This window comes from Triticum aestivum, chromosome 6A (genome assembly GCF_018294505.1).
Source record: "Triticum aestivum cultivar Chinese Spring chromosome 6A, IWGSC CS RefSeq v2.1, whole genome shotgun sequence".
NCBI lineage: Eukaryota > Viridiplantae > Streptophyta > Magnoliopsida > Poales > Poaceae > Triticum > Triticum aestivum.
Window position 1 is genome coordinate 122,918,246 of NC_057809.1, and position 23,335 is coordinate 122,941,580.

The 23,335-nt window shown below is 46.6% G+C and overlaps 1 protein-coding gene across 1 annotated transcript; it reads right to left on the reverse strand.

Annotated features, from left to right (window-relative positions):
• Positions 1–458: 458 nt before the first annotated feature.
• On the reverse strand, positions 459–2,392 carry LOC123130448 (desmethyl-deoxy-podophyllotoxin synthase). Its single transcript, XM_044550343.1, has 2 exons — positions 1,500–2,392; positions 459–1,200 (listed from the first exon to the last, which is right to left on the reverse strand). Exons 1-2 carry the CDS (start codon positions 2,379–2,381, stop codon positions 583–585), a joined length of 1,500 nt encoding a protein of 499 aa, XP_044406278.1. The 5' UTR covers positions 2,382–2,392; the 3' UTR covers positions 459–582.
• Between the last annotated feature and the right edge of the window lie 20,943 nt (positions 2,393–23,335).

The following is a 23,335-nucleotide window of genomic DNA, read 5'->3' on the forward strand; positions in this document are numbered from 1 at the left end:
AGCCTCCGGCTCCGCGAAGCGGGCAAGCTCACCGGCTGCGAAACTTGGTAAGATGGTGCTGGTGACCTTCTTGGGACCCAAGCGGCGGCGGCCTTCCATGTTCTACTCGTCCTCGCTATCGGCGGCCTCCTCTCATGTTCTTCTATTCCTTGCTATCGGCGGCGGCCATGGACGTGCTGGTCTGGTCATTTATGTCACATCTAAAATGGATCGGAGGTTGCATAATTTATAACTATGTGTGTGTGCGCGCGCGCCCCGCGCGTGTGTGTGTGGTGTGTGTGTGACATGTATGTCAATTGAAATACAATGGATCAAATGAAAGCTTTCAAGGTGGCTGCAATATAGATAGAACTTTATTTGCAAATAAAGTGATTCGACAAAATTAACACTTTGTTTGGCGTCATGGTGCTGGGGTTTGTGATTTAAATGCAATTGATCAGATATATATAATTTGATAGTAAACTTGCAATGGTGTTTCTGATGATGTCATTAACATTACATCATAAGTATCGACATTCAACAACGTCAGAGACAAAGGACTGGTATATGAGAATTTGTGACCACATACTATTGAAGTGCAAATCAAACTGGCGACACATGGACGATGGAGTGTAGGTACAAGTCGTTCTTCCTCCGGACGGTGATGCCCATATCCTCCACCATGTCGACCTCACCTGGCTTCAGCCCCGACGGGAGCTCCCAGTCGAAGTGGTAGAGAAGTGCGGCGAGAACAATCTCCATGCTGGCCTGTGCAAATGTCATGCCAGGACACATCCTTCTCCCCGCCCCAAACGGTATGTACTCGAAGTCCGTGCCTTTAAAGTCGATGATGCCAGACTCGAACCTCTCTGGCTTAAATTCCTCGGGGTTGTCCCAGTGCTTAGGGTCCCTACCGATCGCCCACGCATTCACAAGCACGGTTGTGCCCTTTTGCACGTCATACCCGAGGATTTTACAGGATTCCATGGCCTCCCGTGGAATAAGCAGCGGAGCTGGTGGATGCAGCCTCAAGGTCTCCTTGATGACAAGTCTGAGGTATTTCAGGTTGGCCAAGTCATCCTCGGTCACCATGGGCTTTTCTCTGAGGCAACCACGTACTTCGGCTTGCGCTTTCTGCATCACGTTCGGGTACTTCATGAGCTCCGACATGGCCCATTGAAGTGTCGTTGCTGACGTCTCACTCCCGGCACTAAAGAGGTCCTACAATAATAATACCAATGTGTGCAATTTATAGAACAGGTAAACATATAAATTACCAATTGGAAACTTGATGATTTTCACCTGATGTCTTATTGACATGTGGTCCCTAGAAGTAGAACCACATGCCAGCAAGAGATCGAGTTGCCATCCTAAGTTTTCAACGAAGGAACCATGGAATGGTAAATCTTGAGTTCAAAGTCACGTGGAAGTGGAAAGGAAAAGATATGCTATGCTTGCTGCTTCTCGCAAGTTAAACCTATAGTAGGAACTGAAAGTAGCTGGGGTGCTGTTGCACTCACCAGTATACTTGCTTTGATGATTCCCATGGTGAGAGGCACCTCGAGGCCACCTTCCTTCTGTATCCTCAAGAGCACGTCCACTAGGTCCTCTCCGTCCCCCGCGGCCCTCTTGTCCTCGTGTTGCTTGATCGCATACTCCATGAGCTCGAAGCTCTTCCGGTGGACCTCCTCGGCCATCCGCGCCGTGCCGCTTATCAAGTTGGCGAGCCACGATGACGGGAACAGGTCGCCGAGGCTGAACCCGGAGACGAGCTTGACGCCCTCCTCAAGGACCTGCAAGAACTCCTCCCTCCTTTGAAACCTGTCCCCGATCATGGTGCGCACGGCGGAGTCGGTGATGAGCACGGCGATCCGCTCGCTGACGTTCACGAGCTGGCCAGGCGGCGTCGCCGCAATGGCGGCCACGAGGCGGCCGACCTCGTCCTCCCGGATCTGGCGGAACGACTGCACGCGGCGCGCGCTGAGCAGCTCCAGGATGCATATCTTCCGGAGCTGCCGCCAGAGGGCGCCGTAGCGGCCGAAGACGAGCCCTTGCCCGTCCGACATCATGATCTTGATGGTCGGGTTCCACGGCCGGCTCGCCAGGGCGACGTCGTGCGTCTTCATGACCTCGCGCGCGGCCTCCGGGGACGAGGCGACGACGACGGAGACCTCGCCGAGCTTGAGGTACATGAGCGGCGCGTCCAGCCGGCGTGCGAGGTCGGCCATGACGCGGTGCGCGAGCGGGCTGCTGGCGAGGTGGTGCAGGCTGCCGATGACCGGCAGCCGCCACGGGCCGGGCGGCAGACGCACGGCGCCGCCACGCTTCCGGCTCAGCTTGAGGAGCAGGAGCGGGAGGAGTAGAGCCAGGAAGAGGCAGAGGTAGTAAGTAGCTTGCTCCATGGTGGGCAATGTGAGTGTGTACGTGTGATCGCGGCGCGTCAAGCAGGTCTTATATTGACAAGAGGCGGGTTACTATCTTGAGCGGTGAGCACGCAGCGACGCGCGTGAACAAACAAATTCGCTTAGCTTTCGGTGTGCGTCACACACGCAGCTTGTCCAAGCGTTTCCCGATGTGAACATGGTGGGCATCGGCGTGGCCGATACACGATGCCTCTTTGGCGTTGCAGGCCCGGCATGTAATTTTGTATGCAGTGACACAGCTTGTCATAAGGAGTAGTAGCATGGTCTGTAAGTACTTGTAACTGACAGTAACACGTGAGAACGATTCTCAAGCTTGATCAGCCTGCCTATTGAGAGCACACACATGAAAAAACTGCCACGTCACACACCCACGACTGGTGACACGTCATTGCATGCATCCTGTTATTCTTCGACAGTTGTGTTTGCGATTGACACCTCAACAATGGTCAGGGGATTTGGGTGAAGGGCGCAATCTTTCTGGAATGCGCGATAGGATAGGAATGCTGAGGCGCTCGTCCGTCTTCCTTCGCGTCTAGACTCCAGATCAGAATCAGACGACGCACCGAGTGCACAACCGCAGGTCGCCTTTCCATACAAGGGAAGGGGTGGTCCGTTTTGGCTTAGGTCCCGTTTGCATCCACACACATGTAATTTGCGCGGGAAGCTCAATTGGCCGGATGCATGCATGCAGCCAACCGAATGGATCGCGCGACGTCGACCGGTGCCGGCCAGGCCTGCCGCTTTCGGAAGGCCGGCCGGCCGGCCAGCGCGGTGACCCGATCCTCTAGCTAGCCAAAACTCCCGATCGAGCTTGACAACTACGTAGTGATCGATGCCCAAAGAAAAGAAAAGGACAAGTACTCTAGGTAGCAGCGACTCGGTCGGGCAGCAGCGACTGATGAGTTCTCTAATCTGTACAGCCACACTCATCGATGCAGGGATCTTGCTAGCGGCTTAGCACTGCACAACAACGTTACGATGGGATCGTGTGAATCTTTTGGTGCTCGATCGACTCGGTTTGATCCATCCTGAGGCTACCGTTTCCTGAGTGCTTTTTTTAGCTTCCTGATGAATCCTCATTTGTCTACATCGGTACTTGCTCCAAAACCAAATTCATTGCAACAATCTTTGATTCCGGCAATGTGGTCAGATATTATGTACTCCCTCCGTCCCTAAATATAAATATAAGTCCTTTTAGATATTCTAATATGGACTATATATGAAGCAAAATAAGTGAATCTATATTCTAAAATATGTCTATATACATCTGTATGTAGTCTACATTAAAATCTCTAAAAAGATTTATATTTAAAAACGGAGGATACTAATATAATGGCTATCACTTGGGTAGTACTTTGACCGAATCCCCTGCAATATACTCCCTCCGGTCCCTTTTACTTTGCATATTAGAATTCTCTGAAGTCAAACTTCACAAAGTTTGACCGTATTTATATGAAAAAATATCAACATCTGCCATGCTAAAGTTATATAATATAAAACTTTAAGTGATGACACATCTAGTGATATTGATTTCAGATTGTGAATGTTGACACTTTTTTCTACAAAGCTGGTCAAACTTTACGAGGTTTGACTTCAGTCAAATCTTATATGCGAACTAAAAAGGACCGGAGGGAGTAATAGCAACAGAAATTCTATATGGCTGACGGATGACAGGGGAGGTGGTCCTGGCGAACGATATGTTCGCACCAGGAGGAGCGATCGAGCGAACTGAATAGTTCGTTGAGAGAAACCCTCCTAGCGACCCCCTCCCCTTCCATGATGAAAAGCAGTCGCTAAGGCGAACCAAAACCTGTGGTTGCATCTATCTATACTACTATTAAAAGACCAAACGTGATTTCCCCTACATCCACACGAGAAAGTGCACACAGGATAACCCCAGACGTCCGATCAGACCCACTTAGTACCATCCAAGTGTCCACGTTTCATCAACCATACATGAACCAGATCGATGGTTCTAAGCAAATGTTCTACCGGCAGACTCCCACCTCCAGGCTCCTACACATCCCAACGATGACACCTCCATCCAGCGAATAAATAGTATCTCCGCGATCAACGCCACCACCACGCCATGAACCTCGTGTCGGCACGCTGCCCCGCCGTCCTCGCTCCGCTCCGCCCCGCCCGGCCGCCCTCGCCCCTGGTCTCCGCGACGTCCTCGACCCGCCTTGCAGCCCTAACTCTCCTCAATATGCTATCGTCGCCACGCCGCCCTCTCCCCCGGTGTCTGCGACCTCCTCGACCTGTCGCGCTGCCTTACCTCCGGTGTCATCACCCCGCTGGCGATCAACATCTCCAGGACATCTGACTACTTCCGGACCTGCCAGTGCATAGGTTAGATCAACTGAAATTGCACGTCCTTTGGTCAGACATAAGACAAAGAGAATTGCTCTTTTAATCTGACAACCGGAAATTTGATACTTACAGTACATCATGATTTGCATAGCAAACTGAGTTGAGGCACGGTTCAGTAAGTGTTTCACAACGGGAGCCATTGAGAAGACAATATGTCTGGATCTCAGCGTAGTGGGGTACGTACTCCCTTTCAGGACCTGACGAACAACGACAATTCAGGTAAATACAGATATCACCTACTCTTAGCTACTAAGATCACGTAAGTACCGACTATGTCATTGCCTTGCAGGTCAAAAAACAGATCCAAAAGAACTAAACAGACAGAGGGAAAGGGAGAGGTATGTGTTGGAAATATGCCCTAGAGGCAATAATAAAAGTATTATTATATTTCATTGTTCATGATAATTGTCTTGTATTCATGCTATAACTGTATTATCCGGAAATCGTAATACACGTGTGAATACTTAGACCACACTATGTCCCTGGTAAGCCTCTAGTTGACCAGCTCGTTGTGATCAACAGATAGTCATGGTTTCCTGACTATGGACATTGGATGTAGTTGATAACGGGATCACATCATTAGGAGAATGATGTGATGGACAAGACCCAATCCTAAGCATAGCATAAAAGATCGTGTAGTTCGTTTTGCTAGAGCTTTGCAAGTGTCAAGTATCTCTTCCTTCGACCATGAGATCGTGTAACTCCCGGATACCGTAAGAATGCCTTGGGTGTACCAAACGTCACAACGTAACTGGGTGACTATAAAGGTACATTACAGGTATCTCCGAAAGTAGCTGTTGGGTTGACACGGATCGAGACTGGGATTTGTCACTCCGTATGACGGAGAGGTATCTCTGGGCCCACTCGGTAATGCATCATCATGAGCTCAATGTGACCAAGGTGTTGGACACGGGATCATGCATTACGGTACGAGTAAAGTGACTTGCCGGTAACGAGACTGAACAAGGTATTGGGATACCGACGATCAAGTCTCGGGCAAGTAACGTACCGATTGACAAAGGGAATTGCGTACAGGGTTTTGATCGAATCCTCGACATAGTGGTTCATCCGATGACAACATCGAGGAGCATGTGGGAGCCATCATGGGTATCCAGATCCCGCTGATGGTTATTGACTAAGAGAGTCTCGGTCATGTCTACATGTCTCCCGAACCCGTAGGGTCTACACACTTAAGGTTCAGTCACGCTAGGGTTGTAGGGATATGTATATGCAGTAACCCGAATGTTGTTCGGAGTCCCGGATGAGATCCCGGACGTCACGAGGAGTTCCGGAATGGTCCGGAGGTAAAGATTTATATATGGGAAGTCCTGTTTCGGGCATCGGGACAAGTTTCGGGGTTATCGGTATTGTACCGGGACCACCGGAGGGGTCCCGGGGGCCCACCGGGTGGGGCCACCCATCCCCGGGGGCCACATGGGCTGTAGGGGGTGCGCCTTGGCCTACATGGGCCAAGGGCACCAGCCCCACAAGGCCCATGCGCCTAGGGTTTCCAAGGGGGAGGAGTCCTACTAGTGGAAGGCACCTCCTAGGTGCCTTGGGGGGAGGGAAACCTCCCTAGGCCGCCGCCCCCCTAGTAGATCTCATCTACTAGGGCCGGCCACCCCCCCTTGGCACCCCTATATATAGTGGGGGAGGAGGAGGGACTTCACACCTTGAGCCCTGGCCTTTGGTTGCCTCCTTCTCCCTCCCCAACACCTCCTCCAACTCCATAGCGCTTAGCGAAGCTCTGCCGGAGTACTGCAGCTCCACCAACACCACGCCGTCGTGCTGCTGCTGGTGCCATCTCCCTCAACCTCTCCTCCCTTCCTTGCTGGATCAAGAAGGAGGAGACGTGGCTGTTCCGTACGTGTGTTGAACGCGGAGGTGCCGTCCGTTCGGCGCAGGTCATCGGTGATTTGGATCACGTCGAGTACGACTACATCATCACCTTACAAGCTTCCGCACGCGATCTACAAGTGGTATGTAGATGCAAACTCTCTCCCTAGACTCGTTGCTTAGATGAACTCATAGATGGATCTTGGTGAAACCGTAGGAAACATTTTAATTTTCTGCAACGTTCCCCAACAGTGGTATCAGAGCTAGGTCTATGCGTAGTTCTCTTTGCACGAGTAGAACACAACTTTGTTGTGGGCGTGGATTTTGTCATCTTACTTGCCTCTACTAGTCTTTTCTTGCTCAACGGTATTGTGGGATGAAGCGGCCCGGACCAACCTTACACGTACACTTACGTGAGACCGGTTCCACCGACTGACATGCACAAGTTGCATAAGGTGGCTGGCGGGTGTCTGTCTCTCCCACCTTAGTTGGAGCGGAATCGATGAACAGGGCCCTTATGAAGGGTAAATAGAAGTTGACAAAATCACGTTGTGGTGATTCGTAGGTAAGAAAACGTTCTTGCTAGAACCCAATTGCAACCACGTAAAAGATGCAACAACAATTAGAGGACGTCTAACTTGTTTTTGCAGCGATTGATCATGTGATGTGATATGGCCAGAAGTTGTGATGAATGATGAATTGTGATGTATGAGATCATGTTCTTTGTAATAGGATTCACGACTTGCATGTCGATGAGTATGACAACCGGCAGGAGCCATAGGAGTTGTCATTATTTTTTGTATGACCTGCGTGTCATTGAATAACGTCATGTAAACTACTTTACTTTATTGCTAAACGTTAGTCATAGAAGTAGAAGTAGTCGTTGGCGTGACAACTTCATGAAGACACGATGATGGAGATCATGATGATGGAGATCATGGTGTCAAGTCGGTGACAAGATGATCATGGAGCCCCGAAGATGAAGATCAATGGAGCTATATGATATTGGCCATATCATGTCACAACTATATAATTGCATGTGATGTTTATTATGTATTATGCATCTTGTTTACTTAGAACGACGGTAGTAAATAAGATGATCCCTTATAAAATTTCAAGAAGTGTTCTCCCCTAACTGTGCACCGTTGCTACAGTTCGTCGTTTCTAAGCACCACGTGATGATCGGGTGTGATGGATTCTTACGTTCACATACAACGGGTGTAAGACAGTTTTACACAGCGAAAACACTTAGGGATAACTTGACGAGCCTAGCATGTGCAGACATGGCCTCGGAACACGGAGACCGAAAGGTCGAACACGAATCGTATAGAAGATACGATCAACATGAAAATGTTCACCGACGATGACTAGTCCATCTCACGTGATGATCGGACACGGGCTAGTCGACTCGGATCGTGTAACACTTAGATGACTAAAGGGATGTCCAATCTAAGTGGGAGTTCATAATTTGATTAGAACTTTATTATCATGAACTTAGTCTAAAACCTTTGCAAATATGTCTTGTAGATCAATGGCCAACGCTAATGTCAACATGAACTTCAACGCATTCCTAGAGAAAACCAAGCTGAAAGATGATGGCAGCAACTATACGGACTGGGTCCGGAACCTGAGGATCATCCTCATAGCTGCCAGGAAACAATATGTCCTAGAAGGACCGCTAGGTGACGCTCCCGTCCCAGAGAACCAAGACATTATGAATGCTTGGCAAACTCGCGCTGATGATTACTCCCTCGTTCAGTGCGGCATGCTTTACAGCTTAGAACCGGGGCTCCAAAAGCGTTTTGAGCATCACGGAGCATATGAGATGTTCGAAGAGCTGAAACTAGTTTTTCAAGCTCATGCCCGGGTCGAGAGATATGATGTCTCCGACAAGTTCTACAGTTGTAAGATGGAGGAAAACAGTTCTGTCAGTGAGCACATCTTGAAGATGTCTGGGTTGCACAACCGTATGACCCAGCTAAACATAAACCTCCCAGATGAGGCGGTCATTGACAGAATCCTCCAGTCGCTCCCACCAAGCTACAAGAGCTTTGTGATGAACTACAACATGCAAGGAATGGAAAAGACCATTCCTGAATTGTTCTCGATGCTGAAGTCAGCAGAGGCTGAAATCAAGAAAGAACATCAAGTGTTGATGGTCAATAAGACCACTAAGTTCAAGAAGGGCAAGGGTAAGAAGAACTTCAAGAAGGACGGCAAAGATGTTGCCGCGCCTGGTAAGCCGGTTACCGGGAAGAAGTCAAAGAATGGACCCAAGCCTAAGACTGAGTGCTTTTATTGCAAGGGGAAGGGTCACTGGAAGCGGAACTGCCCCAAATACTTAGCGGATAAGAAGGCCGGCAACACCAAAGGTATATTTGATATACATGTGATTGATGTGTACCTTACCAGTAATCGTAGTAACTCCTGGGTATTTGATACCGGTGCCGTTGCTCATATTTGTAACTCACAGCAGGAGCTGCGAAATAAACGGAGACTGGCAAAGGACGAGGTGACGATGCGCGTCGGGAATGGTTCCAAAGTCGATGTGATCGCCGTCGGCACGCTGCCTCTACATTTACCTACGGGATTAGTTTTGAACCTTAATAATTGTTATTTAGTGCCAAGTTTGAGCATGAACATTGTATCTGGATCTCGTTTAATACGAGATGGCTACTCATTTAAGTCTGAGAATAATGGTTGTTCGATTTATATGAGAGATATGTTTTATGGTCATGCTCCGATGGTCAATGGTTTATTCTTAATGAATCTCGAGCGTAATGTTACACATGTTCATAGTGTAGATGCCAAAAGATTTAAAGTTGATAACGATAGTCCCACATACTTGTGGCACTGCCGCCTTGGTCACATTGGTGTCAAGCGCATGAAGAAGCTCCATGCCGATGGACTTTTAGAGTCTCTTGATTATGAATCGTTTGACACGTGCGAACCATGCCTCTTAGGTAAAATGACCAAGACTCCGTTCTCCGGAACAATGGAGCGAGCAACCAACTTGTTGGAAATCATACATACCGATGTGTGCGGTCCAATGAGCGTTGAGGCTCGCGGAGGATATCGTTATGTTCTCACTCTCACAGATGACTTGAGTAGATATGGGTATGTCTACTTAATGAAACACAAGTCTGAGACCTTTGAAAAGTTCAAGGAATTTCAGAATGAGGTGGAGAATCAACGTGACCGAAAGATAAAATTCTTACGATCAGATCGTGGAGGAGAATACTTGAGTCACGAATTTGGTACACACTTAAAGAAATGTGGAATCGTTTCACAGCTCACGCCGCCTGGAACACCTCAGCGAAACGGTGTGTCCGAACGTCGTAATCGCACTCTATTGGATATGGTGCGGTCTATGATGTCTCTTACCGATTTACCGCTATCATTTTGGGGATACGCTCTAGAGACAGCTACATTCACTTTAAATAGGGCACCGTCTAAATCCGTTGAGACGACACCGTATGAATTATGGTTTGGAAAGAAACCTAAGCTGTCGTTTCTAAAAGTTTGGGGATGCGAAGCTTATGTCAAGAAACTTCAACCTGAAAAGCTCGAACCCAAGTCGGAAAAATGCGTATTCATAGGATACCCTAAGGAAACTATAGGGTATACCTTCTACTTAAGATCCGAAGGCAAGATCTTTGTTGCCAAGAACGGATGCTTTCTAGAAAAAGAGTTTCTCTCGAAAGAAGTAAGTGGGAGGAAAGTAGAACTCGATGAAGTACTACCTCTTGAGCGGGATAGTGACGCAGCACAGGAAACCATTCCTGTGATGCCCACACCAACTGAAGAGGAAAACCATGATAATGATCAAGGTACTTCGGATCAAGTTACTGCTGAACTTCGTAGGTCCACAAGGACACGTTCCGCACCAGAGTGGTACGGCAACCCTGTCCTGGAAATCATGTTGTTAGACAACAATGAACCTTCGAACTATGAAGAAGCAATGACGGGCCCGGATTCCAACAAATGGCTAGAAGCCATGAAATCCGAGATAGAATCCATGTATGAAAACAAAGTATGGACTTTGACAGACTTGCCCGATGATCGGCGAGCGATAGAAAACAAATGGATCTTTAAGAAGAAGACGGACGCGGATGGTAATGTTACCATCTATAAAGCTCGACTTGTCGCTAAGGGTTATCGACAGGTTCAAGGGATTGACTACGACGAGACATTCTCTCCCGTAGCGAAGCTAAAGTCCGTCCGAATCATGTTAGCAATTGCCGCATACTATGATTATGAGATATGGCAGATGGACGTCAAAACAGCATTCCTTAACGGGCATCTTAAGGAAGAACTGTATATGATGCAGCCGGAAGGTTTTGTCGATCCTCAGAACGCTAACAAAGTATGCAAGCTCCAGCGATCCATTTATGGACTGGTGCAAGCATCTCGGAGTTGGAACATTCGCTTTGATGAGATGATCAAAGCGTTTGGGTTTATGCAGACTTATGGAGAAGCCTGCGTTTACAAGAAAGTGAGTGGGAGCTCTGTAGCATTTCTCATATTATATGTAGATGACATACTCCTGATGGGAAATAATATAGAATTTCTGGACAGCATTAAGGCCTACTTGAATAAGTGTTTTTCAATGAAGGACCTTGGAGAAGCTGCTTATATATTAGGCATCAAGATCTATAGAGATAGATCGAGACGCCTCATAGGTCTTTCACAAAGTACATACCTTGATAAGATTTTGAAGAGATTCAGAATGGATCAGTCCAAGAAGGGGTTCTTGCCTATGTTACAAGGTATGAGACTGAGCTCAGCTCAGTCACCGACCACGGCAAAAGATAAAGAAGAGATGAGTGTCATCCCCTATGCTTCAGCCATAGGATCTATTATGTATGCCATGCTGTGTACCAGACCCGATGTAAACCTTGCCGTAAGTTTGGTAGCAAGATACCAAAGTAATCCCGGCAAGGGACACTGGACAGCGGTCAAGAATATCCTGAAGTACCTGAAAAGGACAAAGGACATGTTTCTCGTTTATGGAGGAGACGAAGAGCTCGTCGTAAAGGGTTACGTCGACGCTAGCTTCGACTCAGATCCGGATGACTCTAAGTCACAAACCGGATACGTGTATATGTTGAATGGTGGAGCAGTAAGCTGGTGCAGCTGCAAGCAGAGCGTCGTGGCGGGATCTACGTGTGAAGCGGAGTACATGGCAGCCTCGGAGGCAGCACATGAAGCGATTTGGGTGAAGGAGTTCATCACCGACCTAGGAGTCATACCCAATGCGTCGGGGCCGATCAAACTCTTCTGTGACAACACTGGAGCTATTGCCCTCGCAAAGGAGCCCAGGTTTCACAAGAAGACCAGGCACATCAAGCGTCGTTTCAACTCCATCCGTGAAAATGTTCAAGATGGAGACATAGAGATTTGCAAAGTACACACGGATCTGAATGTCGCAGATCCGCTGACTAAACCTCTCTCGCGTGCAAAACATGATCAACACCAGAACTCTATGGGTGTTCGATTCATCACAATGTAACTAGATTAGTGACTCTAGTGCAAGTGGGAGACTGTTGGAAATATGCCCTAGAGGCAATAATAAAAGTATTATTATATTTCATTGTTCATGATAATTGTCTTGTATTCATGCTATAACTGTATTATCCGGAAATCGTAATACACGTGTGAATACTTAGACCACACTATGTCCCTGGTAAGCCTCTAGTTGACCAGCTCGTTGTGATCAACAGATAGTCATGGTTTCCTGACTATGGACATTGGATGTAGTTGATAACGGGATCACATCATTAGGAGAATGATGTGATGGACAAGACCCAATCCTAAGCATAGCATAAAAGATCGTGTAGTTCGTTTTGCTAGAGCTTTGCAAGTGTCAAGTATCTCTTCCTTCGACCATGAGATCGTGTAACTCCCGGATACCGTAAGAATGCCTTGGGTGTACCAAACGTCACAACGTAACTGGGTGACTATAAAGGTACATTACAGGTATCTCCGAAAGTAGCTGTTGGGTTGACACGGATCGAGACTGGGATTTGTCACTCCGTATGACGGAGAGGTATCTCTGGGCCCACTCGGTAATGCATCATCATGAGCTCAATGTGACCAAGGTGTTGGACACGGGATCATGCATTACGGTACGAGTAAAGTGACTTGCCGGTAACGAGACTGAACAAGGTATTGGGATACCGACGATCAAGTCTCGGGCAAGTAACGTACCGATTGACAAAGGGAATTGCGTACAGGGTTTTGATCGAATCCTCGACATAGTGGTTCATCCGATGACAACATCGAGGAGCATGTGGGAGCCATCATGGGTATCCAGATCCCGCTGATGGTTATTGACTAAGAGAGTCTCGGTCATGTCTACATGTCTCCCGAACCCGTAGGGTCTACACACTTAAGGTTCAGTCACGCTAGGGTTGTAGGGATATGTATATGCAGTAACCCGAATGTTGTTCGGAGTCCCGGATGAGATCCCGGACGTCACGAGGAGTTCCGGAATGGTCCGGAGGTAAAGATTTATATATGGGAAGTCCTGTTTCGGGCATCGGGACAAGTTTCGGGGTTATCGGTATTGTACCGGGACCACCGGAGGGGTCCCGGGGGCCCACCGGGTGGGGCCACCCATCCCCGGGGGCCACATGGGCTGTAGGGGGTGCGCCTTGGCCTACATGGGCCAAGGGCACCAGCCCCACAAGGCCCATGCGCCTAGGGTTTCCAAGGGGGAGGAGTCCTACTAGTGGAAGGCACCTCCTAGGTGCCTTGGGGGGGAGGGAAACCTCCCTAGGCCGCCGCCCCCCCTAGTAGATCTCATCTACTAGGGCCGGCCACCCCCCTTGGCACCCCTATATATAGTGGGGGAGGAGGAGGGACTTCACACCTTGAGCCCTGGCCTTTGGTTGCCTCCTTCTCCCTCCCCAACACCTCCTCCAACTCCATAGCGCTTAGCGAAGCTCTGCCGGAGTACTGCAGCTCCACCAACACCACGCCGTCGTGCTACTGCTGGTGCCATCTCCCTCAACCTCTCCTCCCTTCCTTGCTGGATCAAGAAGGAGGAGACGTGGCTGTTCCGTACGTGTGTTGAACGCGGAGGTGCCGTCCGTTCGGCGCAGGTCATCGGTGATTTGGATCACGTCGAGTACGACTACATCATCACCTTACAAGCTTCCGCACGCGATCTACAAGTGGTATGTAGATGCAAACTCTCTCCCTAGACTCGTTGCTTAGATGAACTCATAGATGGATCTTGGTGAAACCGTAGGAAACATTTTAATTTTCTGCAACGTTCCCCAACAGTATGCACTAAACAGGGATGCAATATTGAAAAAAAGAAAGGAGGTAAGGGATCGTAAGAAAGTTATGTCCGATATTTTAAATGGAACCAACACTCCATCTAAGCCACCCGTGGCCATGTGCCTGGTTACCCAATTTTCTCTGTTCTTTATCATACATTTCATTAATCACAGCTAAATTCATGTTAATTAACTTTCCCTTTGGACAGGTTTTAACACTGTGGAGATGCCTAGTGCGCAGTCTGCTATCACCCAGCAATGACACACACCAGTTGTGGAAGGTCATGTGTTCTCCTACATCCAAACATACTAGCGGCTTTTGTGTGTCAGCAACTGACTTTGGTAATACAATTTGGATGCAGGCATACCTGTTGATGTGGTAATGAGTGATCAGACTCCACTTCATGGTCCATGTTCACTAACAACACCAGATACTGTCGTCTCTAACAATGAAAATGTTAATGATATCAACTCTGCCATTGAGTCCTCCCAACTGACTATGTTACGACCGCCACTTCAAGCCTACAGATGCAGCAGTTCATATGGTAATCATTTCTGGCTCATATTAACTATCATACATAATTCACACATACATAGTACATGGACCATAAACGTGTGTTGCTCAAGTTGTTTTGAACCTAATTCACACTTACTATACAGAAGCAAAACAAGCACTGAAGAGGCAGAGGGAAAATGCCCGGTATGAGCAACATAAAGAAGAGATATTGCAAAGCCTACGTGACAACCGCCGTGCTGCCAAATCTACAGCAGTGCTTACAACTGGAGAACAAAACCAATCTGATACAGGTGATGCCAGCTACATGAAACACTGTATATCTTATCTTTGATTTCCTAACTGAGATTCACTCAATGTTTCTGTAGCCGATGAAGATTGTGATTGGCTACACACAAATGATACATACCTGATACAAAACATTGGAAGGAGGATGAGGCGAGACAACATACTCACTGCGTCGTCACGTCGACACAATCCCGAAGACAATTATAATGGTGCTTTAATTGAGTACATCTTGGTTCATACCTTTCATTCATCGCTGATACTTGCCCATTTTGCAACATATGCTGTCGGGCAACGACCATGACGATGATGCATATGGAATACTGGAGCCCGATGACAACACAACAAATATGGATGGTACACATTAATGCATCTACGGTTCTATGTTTAGTTTAGGAGATCTTATAATTATTACAAACTAATATTTGTCTACTATAGACTGCTTGGGAGGTGAAAACCTTATTGAAACTGAATACGTTGAGCCTGACGAAGAAGCTAGGATGTTCGCCCACCAAGGTACCTTATTGCTATCATGAGTTTCCATATATAATATAATATTGTCTTTTCTGCATAACAAGATATTAATTAATATTCATATTCCGTTACAGATGTTGACTTTGAATCCTACCGAGTTGAACGACGTCACACTGATGGAACACCCACAAATGATCCTCATGATAGGGTTTACACTAACCTTCCCAAAAATCAACATGTCCTTAGAAAAGTTAGGGACTGCCTCCACTGTGGAGCATTGAGGTTTCAATACGAGGGACCTGCATTTTGTTGCAAAAAGGGGAACGTAGGTTTATTTACTCCCGAGGTCCCGGACGAGTTGAAACGGTTGTTCACAAGTCAAGGTGATGACAATGCTAAACATTTTCGAGACAATATACGGTATTTCAACTCTCACTTCTCATTCACAAGTCTTGGAGTCACCCTTGATCGTCGAGTAAGCACTACAGCAGGAACCGGCGTATATACCTTTCGTGCATGTGGGGGTTTGTACCACGCTCTTGGTGAGATGGTGCCAGCTGATAATGGCCGTAGGCATTTTCAGCTCTATATTTATGATACAGATCATAACTTGGTGCACAGGACTAAGAGGTCCCCAGATCTAGATATAGATCTCATACGGAAAATTCTGGGAATACTAGAGCAGAACCCTTATGCAGAGGCTTTCAAGAGCCTTGGGTCTGTTTCGAATCTAGATGAGTACAAGATCTCACTAACGTAGGTACAATGCCCCAACGACTTCTCAGGTGGCAGCGATATGGGTTGAAGGGAGCAACCCACAAAATTGTTTTGACAGGAGTGTTGTCGTGCATGCCAAAAAGGAGACCGACCCCTCTATATTAGAGCGTACTATGGGTGCTATGACCCATTGTCATATCCACTGTTTTTCCCACGTGGGGAGACTCGTTGGAATCATTGGATGCCGTATGTTCAGGCCCCCGATGATTCCACCCAATTTCCAACGCATAATTCTGGACCGCAAGAAAACCGGACCTCTGATTTACATACAGGTATGATGTTCATTATTACTTTGTTATCTACTTACTATCTTTAAGAATAATAAAAACATTTGACTTCGTTCACCTACCAAACAGATGAAAACTTGATTAATGGAAGGGAACGAATTGGCAGCGTTGTGCCAGATGAAGACCAGGTCACTAGTTTACATACAGGTATGGTGTTCATTATTAAATTGTTATTATATACTTTCTATCTTTGTGAATAAAAAATGAATATGAAACTTATGAATTGGTTCACCTATCAAACAGATGATAATTTGATTAATGAAAGGGAACAAGTTGGCAATTTTATGCCAGATGAAGACCATGCGACTGATCTACATGCAGGTACCAGTCATCACTGCTTATATTCTTAAGCAAATCTTATGTTGTCAATCATTATGAGTCCAGCCAGTATACTGGTACTTATGTTAAATATTGTAGATGATAATGAGGATAACCAAGATGAGGATTTTGGTGACAATGAGGTCAATCCAACACAATCCAGGAAATTTGTTAGTGCAAGGGAGTACTACTGCTTCAAGCTACAGGTCAGGAAGAAGTTTTTTAACATCATCTTGTTTGGTGGGCGCCTTTTCCAATAGTGGGCGGTTGACATGTATATCAAGATTGAGACTATGAGGCTGGACTGGTACTCAAAGCCAGAAAATCAAAAAGTTATACGAGCTGATCTCTACCAGGTATGGTGCTTTTGTTTATTCCAATACATCGTAATACAAGAACATTTTGAAAATCATGCCTTTTCCATAACCTTATATACTATTACAGGGTCTTGTTGACACCATCGTTGCCGGCGAGTCACGCGGTGATCGAATTGGCAAGAGAATCATGCTTCCACGTACATTTCCTGGTGGTGATCGCGACATGCAGCGGAGGTTGCTGGATGCGATGGCAATAGTCCAACGATGGGGAAAACCGGATTATTTTATCACGATGACTTGCAATCCCTATTGGGAGGAGATAACCCATAATCTGATGCCTGGACAACTGCCACAAGACCGTCCAGACCTTGTGGCAAGAGTATACAAGGCTAAACAATGGGATATGATGGACTTGCTAACTAAGGGTAAGCATTTCGGAGAAGTCGCAACTTATGTACATGTCACGGAGTTTCAGAAACGAGGCCTCCCTCATGAGCATATAAGGTGATATCCGCAGAGATACCTAACAAAGAGAAACACCCTGTTCTGCATGACCTGGTCGTCAAACACATGTTGCACGGACCCTGTGGTGAGTTGAAAAAAAAGTTGTCCTTTCATGATTGAGGGACAGTGTAGGTTTCATTATCCGCGAGATTTTTGTGATGCCACACAACAAGGGAAAGACTCTTATCCCATCTATCAGAGGAGGGACGATGGGCGTGGAGTTAGGATCAGAGGAGCGAATTTGGATAATAGATGGGTGGTACCTTACAACCCTTCTTTGCTTATGCAATACAACTGCCACATTAATGTGGAAGCATGCTCGAGCATCAAGGCAGTCAAGTATTTGTTCAAGGACATCTATAAAGGCCATGATCGGACGTCCTTTGCATTCGAGTAGGACATAATCAATGATGGTGGAATCATCAATGAAATCCAACAATATAGGGATGCACGCTACGTATCTCCTCTAAAGGCTATTTACAGGATTTTTTGGTTTCAAAATGTTTGGTGTGAGTCCATCAGTGCTGCAGCTCCAGCTTCATTTACCGAACATGCATACAATTGCATTTAAAGCTGGTGAAAATCTAGAAGATGTTATCGCTCGACCATCTTCATCCAGGTCCATGCTTATTGAGTACTTTGAGATGAACCGGAGGAATCCGCAAGCACAGAAATTGTTGTACAGAGAGTTTCCAGAGCATTATAGATGGATAGCTGGAAAAAAGAAGTGACAGAAGAGAAGAACTAACAGATCACAGATTGGAAGACTTGTGTATGCACACCCTGCTGAAGGAGAGAGGTACTACTTGCGTGTGCTGCTAAGTCATGTTCGAGGTGCCACTTCTTTTGATGATTTAAAAATAGTAAATGGTAACCTATGCACTTCCTTCAGAGAGGCATGTGAGCACTTAGGCCTCATTGAGCACGACAAGACTCTTGATGATTGCATGACAGAGGCAGCCACATTTCAGATGCCTTCTGCCCTAAGACGGTTGTTTGCAACTATATTGGTATTTTGCGAGGCAACAGAAATCCGACAATTGTGGGATAAACATCTACCATCAATGTGTGAGGACTACCGTCGTAATGAATCCAATGAGTCAGTACTTGAGCAGATGGTCCTTCGAGATATTAGGGATACTAGTAATCATGCACGTGCAACGCACGACCTCCAAAAATACTGACTTTGGTTACTTGATGCATGAATCTATTTTTATTTTTTCAAAGTCAGATATCCAAGAAGCTTAACTTTTCCAATTTGCTCAGCTTTTCTTGTACCAAGATGTTTATTTAAGTCTTGATACTCAATAATCTTCAACATATATGAAGTAATTTTTGTCATGGTAAAGGAGATAGAGTTTAAGTAGTTTTGAGATAGCTCCAGTCTGCTGATACAAGTAGTAAGAAGCAAAGGTTTTCAACCGCAAAGAAAAAAGAGAGCAGGGTTCCACTTGCTGAGGCAAACGAAAAAGACAGAAGCAGGGTTCTCTTTCTAGGCTTTCACTCTACATAGATTTACCAAGTAGCCTATATTAAGTAATCTAGAAGAAAAAGTTCGACACACCCACCAGAGACAACATTAGAAATTCAACTTCACTATACATACCCAGCAACCACCATTTACAGGATAGAAATTCATTATACAACCTCACCACACACTGGTCATTTACCACGTACAATGAGTATATAAATCTTGAGATAAATGGGAAGTAATGTGGACAGGTGATGAATAAAACAAAAAAGAGACAATCTGTTTCAGGTAACTTATAAAAATATTTCAATTCTATAAAACTAAAGAGGATCATGTATTGCATCATAATTACATTTATGAAAAGAGCAGATTGGTTGAAATACACTCATGCTATATGAAAATTGTTGCTCCCTGCAAAAAGATAATAATATGAAATATGTCCCACACATGGATTCATAGTTAGTGTGTGCAGATAACATCAGCATTTTGAAACTGTAGAGATTGATTTGTTTCACATCCAAGAAATGTACATACATGTACTTATCGAAAAGCAACTCAACCAACCTCATCATTACTTATAACCAGCCACATTAACTTTGAAACAACTTGAACTACTTACAATAACCAATTCGCTTGATCAATAAGGAGTATTTTCTATTGGACAACATGTGTAAGAGCGTATCGCCTTATATAGATCTCTTGTTTGATTTTGTTCAACAGGGTGGTCAGGAGCGATTCCCTTTTCTGATCTCTTGCTTCTTCTCTGATCCATTGATCTACTCCTGCTCCAGCACTCCTCACAAAAGCATCACTTATAGACTCCTAGTATGGGGTAAATATAATATCATTTGAACTTTGCAGATAATATTATTAAAGTACAATACAATTAAAATTAGAATCCCCTCGTCTAGACAGTCAATCACTAAAATCTTTTGTCACCATTCTCGAAAAAACACAGATGCAAGTATCATTACACGTAAATGTCACTTAATACAAGTTAATGAACCATTTATGTACAAAAAAATCATTAAGGAACAATTGTGAGAAAATAAGTGTCATTCAAAAAAGGTGAGAAGTGACGGGTACTTACATCATTGTGTTACATCAACAATTAACCTACTTGAATACTATCTTTTCTCAAGAAAACAATCTGAATGGTCTTTTCTCATGGCATGAGCCAAATCTAGATTGCACACTTTCTAACATGCTATCTGTTTATGAACGGACAGGTACTTACACGCCAATGAGGCCAGAAACGAGCGTCACAGGTAGGGCATCTGTCTTCCACATCATTAGCATGGAGGAGCTCCTCCTCAGCTGCTCAGTGAAGGATGACATTGATGTATCCATTTCCCATGTCTATTGTGGAGATGCGTTCTGGAAAAGATTGATGAAGATATATAGATGTTTTATCAACACACTAAAATAAATAGTAATACAGAGAGTTATAGTAAAGAAGAAAAATCCTTGCATGGCAATCGTATGAAATAGCTATGCAATTATCCCATATAAATGCCTCCCTAACACCAGCAACTGTTCCAGCTTTTATATGAGATAAAAAAATCGCCGATGATACATTTTTATGAGATAAAAGCAACAAAGTCAAGTTATACTACCCAAAACACCGCATATGGTTCTACTTGTCACTTTTAACCTTAAATGGTTTCAGTGGACATATAGTATAGTGAATTTACTACATATTGACCTTAAATGGTTTCAGTAGACATATAGAAGGATATAAATTCTACAGGTATGTGCCACTGCCACCAAAGTCAGGTTCTGTTGGCATCCAGCTTGAACAAAAAAGTGCAAGTGCAGGCTAGTGCAAAGTAGTGCTACATCACAAAGTTTTTGTAAGGTATAGTGGGAAAATAATAAAAATTCAGTGCAAGCATGGTTGCAAAAGAGCGTAGCATGTGCAGGCCACTTACCAGGTCCGGCACCCGTACTGCTCTAGACTACAGCCAAAATTTGCAACCACATCCTAGAAACCGTTTGCAAGGTTCAGGCTACAAAAAAAGAACATAAAAGTCTGATGATTCAGAAAACCATAGACCACAGGAAGTCAGAAAGCACTCAAACAACTTTGGATCCGCGTCTGTGGCGGGGGATCGAGCACTACAGCTCCTCACCACATGCCCCCTCAAATCTAGGTCAAACACTACATCAGATTATGGTACACCAAGCCAGATTTATGTCATTGAACACCACATATCCCAAAGTAGCACGCATATCCTAGATTAGTTGAGTAGGAAGCTCTTGGTCCTGGAACTCTGGCAGCTCCGGTTCCTATCATTTAAAAGAAGAGCCTTCATTTTTAGCAGAGTTTATAACTTTCTGGAGCCATTCATGCTCATGCCAAAAAGAGTAGCCTTCTGGTTTGGGTTGAATATTGAACAATTAAGCATGGCATCTCCATGAATGGACTTGCATAATACACAAGAAATTGGTCAGGGATGAATTTTAGATTTGTGCACTGAAATTTTTTGGACCCAAATAACCTTGCAAAGTGGATTACCTGTATGCATGGTGCTAGCACTACAAAAAAAGACACATCCGTGACATTTTGGGCCGAACGAATTTTTTTCCTGTCATACATATGGCACTTCTATGACGATAATTGTGACAAAACCCGGTATCATCATAGATGTGGTGGGCTCCTACTTCTATGATAAAAAATCATGACAAAAAATGGGCTTTTCATCCTGGGCGGGCTAGAGACGCAGCTGCATGACATTCTTTGGGTTGTCCATGACGGAAAAAACCATGGTAGAAGGGAGGGGGAGGAAAATTTTGGGGAGTTCCTGGTTACGGTGGGAGGTCGGGGGCCGAGCGATGCGCGTTTCTCTTGTATACGTACGCGCGTGTGTGCGAGGCGTTGGCTCTAACTGAACCCGAGCGAGGCGTTGGGCTCTAACTAAACCCGAGCGAGGCGTTGGGCTCTAACTGAACCCGAGCGATTGCACGGCAGGCTACGCGTTACTGAACCCGAGCAATCGATCGATGGCTGTTAACTGAACCCGATCGAGCGATTCCTTCGCTACTGCTGCTAACTGAAGCCGATAGATGGGATGAACAGTGAGCGTTGCGGGGGGGTTTGGATGAACAGTGAGCGGTGGCGTTGCCTCTGGATGAACAGGACCCCGTGGTGTGGTGTAGGGCTGGATGAACAGTAGACGGTGGAGGGGTGCCCGTGGAGGGGTGGATGAATAGGACCCCGTGGTGTGGAGGGCTGGATGAACAGTAGACGGTGGAGGGGTGGTTGAACAGGACCCCATGGTGTGGAGGGCTGGATGAACAGTAGACGGTGGACGGGTGCCCGTGGAGGGGTGGTTGAACAGGACCCCGTGGTGTGGAGGGCTGGATGAATAGTAGACGGTGGAGGGGTGGTTGAACAGTAGCCGGTGGAGTAGCGCGCGGTGGAGGCTGGATGAACAGGAGCCCGTGGAGGCTGGAGGAGGTCGACGGTGGAGATGAACAGTATCCCGTGGAGTCCCGTTTTGCGGTACGCCACACCCCTCCCGATGAACAGGACCCCCGTTTCGACCGTAGCGCTCCAACACAAGTCCGTTTCCTCCGTTTTGCGGTATGCCACACCCCTCCCGATCAACAGGACCCCTGTTTTGACCGTAAGAGGTCCGTTTCCTCCGTTTTGCGGTACGCCAGACCCCTCCCGATGAATAGGATCCCGTTTCGAATGTGTCCGGTCGAACACAAGGCCGTTTCCTCCGTTCTGCGGTACGCCATGCCTCGTTTCCATTGCCTATTTCGTCCAAGCCCTCCCGATGAACACGACGCATTCCATTGCCTCCCCATGAACACGACGCATTCCGGTGCCTCCCCATGAACACGACGACGACACTGTTTCTCCATTCCGACCCAGCCATGTACACGAGCCCTGGCCGTACATATGCGCGAGTAGGCGTTCGAGACCCCGCCCGTATGTACACATACGTGGCCGTATTTTCTTTCTTGCACCCTGGCCACTGTACGTATGTGTACATGCTACGTGCGCGCCTCTACTACGACACGTGCGCGCCCCTACTACGACACGTGCACGCCTCTACATCGACCAGTATGTACGTACACGTTCATGACCAGAATGACAACGCTACGTACTCTTCGACCAGGTGGGTCCCGACTGTCAGGCACTTCCTTGCCTGCGAAGATGTAGCTGGTCGGTCCCAGCAGTCAGGGAGCGAATCGTTCTTTTTGCCCGGACGCACTTCCTTGCATGCGAAGATGTAGCTGGTGGGTCCCAGCAGTCAGGGGGAAAGGTTTTTTTCGCGAAATACGGTGGCCCGTCCGGTGGGTCCCGCTATCAGGTGGAGGAATAATTATTTTGCACGTAATAAGGAGGCACTTCCTTGCTGCGGCCGTGGACCCAGCTGTCAGCCTCTCCATGTACAGTCCACGTCCGATGGAAGCCGTTCCTTGACCACGTTGACCACGCCGTGCCGAGAGCACCATGGCGGTGGACGACGGCGAGGC

Excerpts from the sequence above, each read along its gene's own strand:
- LOC123130448 (XM_044550343.1), bottom strand. The coding sequence starts at position 2,381 with ATGGAGCAAGCTACTTACTACCTCTGCCTCTTCCTGGCTCTACTCCTC. Across the intron at positions 1,201-1,499 it reads TCATCAAAGCAAGTATACTG|GACCTCTTTAGTGCCGGGAG; the intron begins GTGAGTGCAACA and ends TTATTATTGTAG.